This window comes from Morone saxatilis, unplaced genomic scaffold, assembly GCF_004916995.1.
Source record: "Morone saxatilis isolate NCDOM2014 unplaced genomic scaffold, NCSU_SB_2.0 Contig2, whole genome shotgun sequence".
Classification (NCBI taxonomy): domain Eukaryota; kingdom Metazoa; phylum Chordata; class Actinopteri; family Moronidae; genus Morone; species Morone saxatilis.
Genome location: NW_023339762.1, coordinates 14,250,493 through 14,259,310, shown reverse-complemented (window position 1 = coordinate 14,259,310; position 8,818 = coordinate 14,250,493). Strand labels below are relative to the sequence as shown.

At 39.2% G+C, this 8,818-nt stretch overlaps 1 protein-coding gene across 1 annotated transcript; it reads left to right on the top strand.

Annotated features, from left to right (window-relative positions):
- The first annotated feature begins 3,020 nt into the window (after positions 1-3,020).
- On the top strand, positions 3,021-7,897 carry tph1a (tryptophan hydroxylase 1 (tryptophan 5-monooxygenase) a). The gene is made up of 11 exons (XM_035664997.1): positions 3,021-3,110; positions 5,157-5,291; positions 5,425-5,608; positions 5,707-5,807; positions 5,905-5,972; positions 6,074-6,270; positions 6,360-6,495; positions 6,586-6,712; positions 6,813-6,908; positions 7,007-7,140; positions 7,255-7,897. Exons 1-11 carry the CDS (start codon positions 3,021-3,023, stop codon positions 7,427-7,429), a joined length of 1,443 nt encoding a protein of 480 aa, XP_035520890.1. The 3' UTR covers positions 7,430-7,897.
- Positions 7,898-8,818: the final 921 nt, after the last annotated feature.

Below are 8,818 nucleotides of genomic sequence, written 5' to 3'. Positions count from 1 at the left end.
GCAAATTATCCAGAGACCACTATCCACATAAGGTAAGTGGATCAACGTAAGATTAAACCACAATGCGTCATCTTGTTCCTGCTGCTCTTTCTGAAAGCATCTCAAGGCACCTACAATATGTCAATTAACCTCTAAATGGCAGAAATGGCACGAGACACGTCACATTATCAGAGTCAGTACAATATATGATATTAGAATCATCAGTAAAAAAGAAACATTTGTAAACTGGATTCATCTTGAAATCTGACATTAAATGACTCTGACATTAAATGAAGGAGATCGGACCCAGGAGCCGTCAAGACACGAGAAGATCAAAGACATAACCGGAGCATCTGCAGCATAAAAGTGTGGTCTGTGAAAACGTATTTATAAGTCAATTTGGATGTGCTTGATCCTGATCCACCTCAGTGTTTGGGCTTCATGAAAAGAGTTCACTTCATTACTGAATCATGAACAATACCACGGCCGTACCATTCAGCAGGCTTTGTCCTTTCCCCTGCCCTTCCTCTCCTCTTGATAAATAAACAAGCCACAATACCTATTAGTCATAGGTTTAATGTGTCCATAAGGTCCACTGTGCTTGCCAGTGCTCTTTGTATTGCTTTAGTTAAACTACTTGTGATTTTCACTGATTTATTCTGATGTGAATGAACAAGCCGCAGAACTGCAGGGGAGAGTTTGTCTGAAAGAAGTCTAATTTATTTTTCCTGTCAGCCAATTTTACTCCGTACAGGCAGATGATAATATGAAATATCTACTTTACATTTTATAATCAAAGCAGAATTCAGAGGTGGAGGTTTAGGCTACAATGGATGCGGTCAAGCTAGAGGACAGCACCACTGGCTGGGACAATAAAGACAGAGCTGCTAGGAGCCGAAGGGTATTAGTTTGAGCTCCAGCTGCCGCTCAAAACTGTTATATTACACTAAACTTACTGCAACTATAGTTTTTGTTACGTTGTGTTACCATTGCTGCCACAGAGAGAGCACTGGTGTGTGAAACTGTCTTCAAAGATAAAGCAGTTAATGCCTGATCTCCTTAGATTTGTTAGCTTATTAAGTAAAATAGTAATAGTATAATAGTAGTAATTATACTTTTTTATAACATATATCTACTTGTTATATATATAACAAGTTCTTTATAAACTAATAATACTATTATTGTGTTCTTGTCTTTCTTCAGTTTCATTGATTTGATTTTTATTTGTTGAGCATTTTTCCCTTAACCTAAGTTATAATATGTGCTATATGAATACGGTTTTATTGTATTATTATTAGGACATCATTTAGACATAAAAGAACATCACAATTTCTCAGCGGTGACGTCTTCAAACTGCTTGATTTGTCCAAAATCCAGTGATACTTAGTTTACAATTATAAAGCTAATAGACAAGTGGAACGTCATCACATATATTTAGTATAATATTTGCAATGGTTTACTGACTAATGACTAACCACTAACTGATTTAATTTCTATCAACTAGTTGTTTCAGTCCTAATTATTACTATCATGAAACAGGAACAGACTGTACACAGACTGTTTCTGGCTATATGTTGCTATGTAATAATATATAATTTGTTTGCTGTAGTTATTACTAAATGTGACCAACACTGCCACTTTTAGTTTAGTAGAGTTAAAATGGAGGTTTGTAGCGCAGGTAGTGTATATTGTGTTTGCACATTGGTGCAGAAATGCTTGCCTTCTATAGGTGGAGATGATAAGGAGCTTAAGCACTTAAACAGTCAAGTAAACATGTTCACTCATGCTTTGCTGATTTTAAGGGGGCGGGGTGGCCGTTGCCGCAAACTTTATGAGCAATGCATACTGGTACATGTAGTTACTGATGGAGAGGCACTTTGTACAGGAGACGACTGATTCCTCCACCAATATGACTGAAGCCAAATGGGTTTTAATCGACTTCACTGACCAGCAGAACAAACTGGAAGCGGCGAGTAGAGAGCAGCTCTGGACTGAGAAAAAAGGAAGTTCCCCTCACTGCCTCCTTTGTTGTGTAATGTCACGAGTGACACAGACCAGGACCACCTGAGACAAACAGCATGTGCATCAGCCACATGTATCACTGCAGTAGAGCTGTGTGGAGCTAAGAGCGCCGGCTGGCAGACGTCTCACCTGTCCGACCTGTGAGGTGACTGAGGCTTAGAGAACAGTGGTGTTTAAAGTAATGAGGTCTTTCACCTTCACTGCTCCTTCGTCTTGATTCTGCTTGCAAAGGCCCCCCGAAGCCTTTTCCACTGATTGTCTTGATCTTATTAAAAGGCTCACGGTGTTAAGGGGAAAACAGGCAGATTACTTATGCAATGTGCCCGAGAACCCAGAGGTGCTTACAGTGCACAGGAATGGATTTAAAAAAAAGGGGGGCATGTCTGGATCACTGTACAATGCAGGCCGGTGGGCTACAATTGAATCCTCTTAAACCTTGACCTTTCCTTAGTCTCAAGGTGTCAACAAACAAAAGAATGAACTGCTTGTGCCAACATGAGGAGGTCTGAGTCTACAGTAAACTAGCAGGTCTGCAACCAAACTTAAATATGTTCAATCTCAATATGATGGCACATTTTCCATATTTGGTGTTAGTTGTGAAATGCTTACAGATGAGCTTAATAATAATAAAATATATAACAATAAGTCTTGTTTTATATCTTTTTTTATGACAACTGCTGCAGGATTTTTTCGTCAAACACATTGAAATCTAATTTTATGAAAACGTGTATTTTATTCTGTCAGTAAAATCAGAATTTGTGATTGATCTCGTTGAAGATATTTCAGGCCTTTGGGTGAAATAAAAGATACCCTTTCCCCTAATGACGTGGGCGGTGCAGCTCTTTTTCCATTTGCTGCTGTGGGGGAGATTATTGCCCCCTCCTCTTTCTCCCTGTGGTTAAATAGCAAAGCGCGCTGCTTCTCGGGGTAGACAGCCCACTCTACATAGCGGAGGTCATTTAAATAATCCATTGTAAGAACTACATAAAATAGGGCAAATAACCCAGCAGTACTTTAACATGTACTCAAACAAAAACGAAGGACCACGTAGAGGAAGATCTTTTGACTCCATGAACATTGGCTTTGAAGAAAAACTGCTGAACAATGAGGTAAGAACCTCTTCGGTAAAATAAAATAAGTAATAGGCCTCCTTTGAATCAGGTATCTGCCAGCAGCACTGATGCTTTTATCCTGTTTTTAAGTGTTTTATCCTGTAATAAGAGTCGGTGAGGTTATGAGGACCGAGGAGGTGAAGGGGGGTTTTCCTCTATGTGATATTTTGAGACTACTTTTTTTTTTTTGACATTGGTGGGGAGATCGGTCCGGCTCGTATTAATCAATAAGCCCTCACTTTGTCGTCAGCGCAGATTAATTTAAGCCGTTTTGTTATACTGTAATTTACGTCAAGGGTTAAGAGGGTTAAAGTGAGATACCTCCTAATTTAATGTCATAAAAACTCGTTATGGCTCATCGATACACCCTTCGTGGATTTCCATTGTGAGAGATAAAATCGATCAACATCAGTGTCTGTGATGTCTGCCTTGGGCACATAGAGACGGACAGACAGGATAAGAAATCTAATGTTGAATGTTGAAATGTACATAAATAGAATAGTACATAAACTACACAATATCTTTTAGCAATGCATCAGATGCGTGCATTCCCTTTTTAAGATTGCAAAAAACAAGCAAAAAACACCAAATAATCATGTTACAAAGACAAAATGTTCTTTAAATTGTGACTTTTATACATCTCAGTAGAGGGATCTTTGTGTATATCAGCCCTTATTTGACAAACAATCGGCCTAATGCGACACAAACGTATCTAAAAGTGAATAAATGTGAATGTTCTGTCGCTTATAATGAGGAAAAATCAAATTAGGTCAGTTAATCAGCTCTAATCAGGCCTGATTGTGAGTTTAATGAAATCCGGAATAATCACATGGGCTTTTTTAATGTGTATATTAAAATAAATGCAAAGCTGTGTTACATTAATAAAGCAGAGATTAATAAAGAGAAACAGCTTGATGAGGAACAGGTGTGCGTAAAATCAGCCTAAAAGCTGCGCGCTGGTGATTAAACGCTGCCTAATGTCTGGTAGGATCTCAACATGCGGGGAGCTAATAATAGGCTTCCCTGGTGTCTAAATGGGATTGCAGTAAGGCGATTCTTTGAGACAGAGACGAGTTCATCTTCGTTAAACCGAGACGCAAAGAGTTGACCCCGGCGAGCGTCCTGATCCAGTCTCCATACACTAATGCTGTCAGGGATACTACCGACAAGGGTCCACCGAAAACTGGCCTGCCGCGCTGTCTACACAATGCTCGAAGGGCGGAATATGGTAGGCAGCAACACAGCTGAATTGAACTGATTCTTGTGATGAGCTCTTTACTCCCCTTCCACAACCCAGTTTGATCCATTATTGTATTTAGAAAAGGAAATTATAGCTTGGTGTAGTTGCGCAGGAGTAAAATATGGTGTCTAAATCAGATGTATGCTACAACTAAACTGAGGAGGGGGAAACGTTGCACTCAATCCAGGCGGATTAGTTGTCCTGTGCTGTTGGCACGTTTCAGTCCTACTTCTAAAATCAGGTGCGTGTGCAGTCGCTGTCCGAGGTGCTGAAGTGGACGAGACGGATTGGTTAGCCTCCCGCTGTGGGCACTAATCTGTAACCCTGTCTCCACATGTATTATGACTAATTCATCTGCGTTCATATGACTTGTTTTGATCAGAAGTAGTGTGAACAAACAACAGTTCTCTGAGACTCTCACTACCAGTGTTTGCATGTTTATTAGATGTTCACAGGATTTTAAAATACCTGGTATAAACTAAATTAGGCATATATCACTAGTTGTTTAAATCTAACTCTGCATGTTGAAGGGTCACTGAAACTATGTAGCACAAAACTTGGAGGTGCTGTTGTCACATAACTATTAATTTAGGTGCCACGTTTCTAAAATTAGTTTATTTCTGTTTGAAATTAGTAAATTTAATTCAACTATGGTGAAAAATTAAATTAAAATTATGTATACGTTATAAGATTTGAATATCTCCTCACATGACCATCAGAGGTGAGCCACTATTGGTTGTTGGTGACGATTTCTTAATGTTACACAAATTAAAATCTTTAAAGTCTGTTATTATTGGTTTCAGATAAACAAATCAACCTTCACAAAAATTGAAGAAAACACTGAAAAGAAGAATTCATCAGAGAAAGGGAGAGCCACAATCATCTTTTCCCTAAAAAATGAAGTGGGAGGACTGGTGAAGGCGCTCAGACTCTTTCAAGTACGGACAAAGTTATCATACTCATGGTTCTACTCACAGTTTTATATCATATATCCATTGTGTGTCTACCAGTAACTAAGTAATTTATCATACTAATGATAAAGAAACTTTTTCTTGTGTGTGTTTCTTGCAGGAAAACCACGTCAACCTTGTACACATAGAGTCCAGGAAATCCAAAAGACGCAACTCTGAGTTTGAGATTTTTGTGGACTGCGACAGCAACCACGAACAACTGAATGAAATCATCCAGCTGCTTCGAAAGCATGTGAACGTGGTGGATATGGAGCCTCCAGATAACTCCTGTCTACACGAGGAAGGTAAGCGAAATCCTGCAGATTCTGTATTACAAAGAAGTTGGATATGTTATATTTAATAACTGCTGTAAAAACTAATGAAACTCATTTTCTCTTCTCAGATATGTATGATGTACCGTGGTTCCCAAAAAAGATTTCAGATTTGGACAAGTGCGCTAACCGTGTCCTGATGTATGGTTCTGAGCTGGATGCTGATCATCCGGTACGTAGACCCAAAATCAGACTTGTTGACTTAAAAAATGCAAAAAACTTAATTATTCTGAATTATTCTCATATGCATCTATATTCCTCTTCATCAGGGATTCAAGGACAACGTCTACCGGAAGAGGCGAAAGTACTTTGCTGATCTTGCCATGGCCTACAAACAGTGAGTTCTTTTATATTTTAGTGGATATTTTCTTTTTTCATTTATTTTTTTCTTGTTAACTTTTTACTTGATACTTAGAGATTTATTCTCTCTTGTTGCAGTGGGGATCCCATTCCTCGTATTGAGTTCACAGAGGAGGAGGTGAAGACTTGGGGAGTTGTGTACAGGGAGCTCAACAAGTTGTACCCCACCCACGCCTGCCGGGAATACTTGAAGAACCTACCACTGCTGTCCAAATACTGTGAATTTCGGGAGGACAACATCCCTCAGCTGGAAGATGTCTCACGCTTCCTCAGGGGTAGGTTTGAATAAACGCTTCTTTGCTTCAAATACAAAACTGGGAAAAAGAAACCAGCTTAGTATGAACTGTGTTTCTTATCTTCTCAGAACGCACTGGATTCACCATCAGGCCTGTGGCTGGTTATCTGTCCCCTCGTGACTTCCTCGCTGGTTTGGCCTTCCGTGTTTTCCACTGCACCCAGTATGTGCGGCACAGCTCCGACCCCTTATACACCCCAGAGCCGTGAGTGATATGCCGTACTATATTTACAAAATATGTCAATGTTCACACAAAGCTATTGGTCCTAATATTTTGTTATGTATCGCTATCAAGGGACACGTGCCATGAGCTACTGGGTCACGTCCCACTGCTGGCAGAGCCCAGCTTTGCCCAGTTTTCTCAGGAGATTGGTCTCGCTTCGCTTGGAGCTTCGGATGACTCCGTTCAGAAACTGGCTACAGTGAGTATTTTTTTTTAAAACCAAATGAAATTCAACAAAGATATTCTCAAATTTAAAAACTAGGATAGTTGTTCTAATTGTTTCTGTGTCTGTGTTTCAGTGCTATTTCTTTACGGTGGAGTTCGGCCTATGCAAACAAGAAGGGCAGCTGCGAGCATACGGAGCAGGACTGCTGTCATCTATCAGCGAGCTCAAGGTAAAAAAACCCAGCAACATACAGACTGATGTTTAATCAAATAACCCCCCATGTGTCCTGGTGTTTACATACAGTACGTTGTTGTTTCTCTCTTACAGCATGCACTCTCTGGCAATGCAAGGATAATGCCTTTTGACCCCAAAGTTACATCCAAACAAGAATGCATCATCACAACATTTCAGGATGTCTACTTTGTGTCAGACAGCTTTGAGGAGGCCAAAGTCAAGATGAGGTGAGCTTGGTGACAGTAAGATAGATCTTACACGGATAGATGAATCTACAAACTACCCTGTTGTTTTATCTTCTACTAACATAATATTCAATTACGGTATTATGTTCATTTCAGGGAGTTTGCCAAGACCATCAAGCGTCCCTTCACAGTACGATACAACCCTTACACCCAGAGTGTGGACGTGCTAAAAGACACTCCCAGCATCAACAGTGTGGTGGAGGAGCTGCGACACGAGCTTGACATCGTCGGTGACGCCCTCAGCCGGCTGAACAAGCAGCTGGGTGTCTGACTGCCCACATTCCCAGTTGAAGTTGTCCACCTACAGTCCATCAATGCTTGCCGTGTCACCCCCGAGCTCCGCTGTAGAGATACTGCTTGTGTATCACCCTTTGTCAGTACAATGAATGTGCACTGCTTTTGGAAAAAATAAAACCCCGCTCTGTCCCCACTGTATGGTATGTGGCTTATACGATTTACAGAGGCACGTTAGGTGTGTTTAGCTACTGATATCAGTAAATTGCACAAACCAAAAGAGCTGCTGAGATGTTGTTTTGCTTCAGCTGTACTTCGCTTAATTGGCTTTTTATATTGCAAACAATCAATGCGCTTTCATGGTACTTTAGTACCCTTTTAAACCATTCCCAGCTGTTACAAACACAGATGTGGTTTCCTAATCCTATTGTTAACTCTGCTGTTGTATTATTATCATGTGAATTTTTTTTTGTATTTCATTCCATTCTTCTTCACATTTAATCTTCCTCACTTCAGTGATATGTATAAAATGTACCTTGTTTGTATTCTTTTGGTGTGTGTATTATGTTCCTTTTTGTCTGCTGTTGAGGGACCCTGTACCTTGACCTATTTTATTTTACAGTGCTGATTTTGAATACCTCCTCTTGAAGTGAATATAATTGTAGTACTCCTTAAATCAAAACATTATTTTTCTACTGTAAAGAAATATAGATATTATGAGTAGGCTATGTATCAAACTATTGAAAAAAATAAAAAATAAAATATTCATTGTGTCTTCACAGTGTGTCAAATGGTTTGTTACCTGTTGACTTATTACATTTCGATGTCCTCGTGGTGGTGATTTGGTTATTGTTACAGAATACAAAGGAAGATGCTGATGACGATCATGGAGATGCAGGATGATGACAGCGGGAACCCTAAAAGTGATGATAATAACAAAGTTTGTGTAATTTCAATTACATATTATAAAAATTCATATTCCTTTGACCTGAGGGCCACATCATTGTCTAATGAGAAAAATCCAGTATGAAATGAATTGTGAAAGAACTGACATGAACAACCAGATTATTGGTGACATTTTGTGGTTTCTTGGATAATGAATTGTTTTTATTTAAGATATATAACATCCCAAAGAGTTCTACTTGAAATCATGGCTGAAAGATAGAAAATCTGCAATCAAGGGTCCTCTATGTCCCACCTCCAGAGTTTTACCTGAGCAAATTAACACAAAAAAACGAAGTAGCTAAGTTAGTGATATAAGGTTAATTAATTTACCCAGTTACATACTTATTGGTAACTGTTACACGTAGTTAAACCTATGCACCCTAAATAAATCCTACAATCATAAAGGTTATAAAGTTCAGATTCTCATAAAAGTCTGTGTTCCTTTATGAAAATAATTACTAATATAATAATACTAATATAC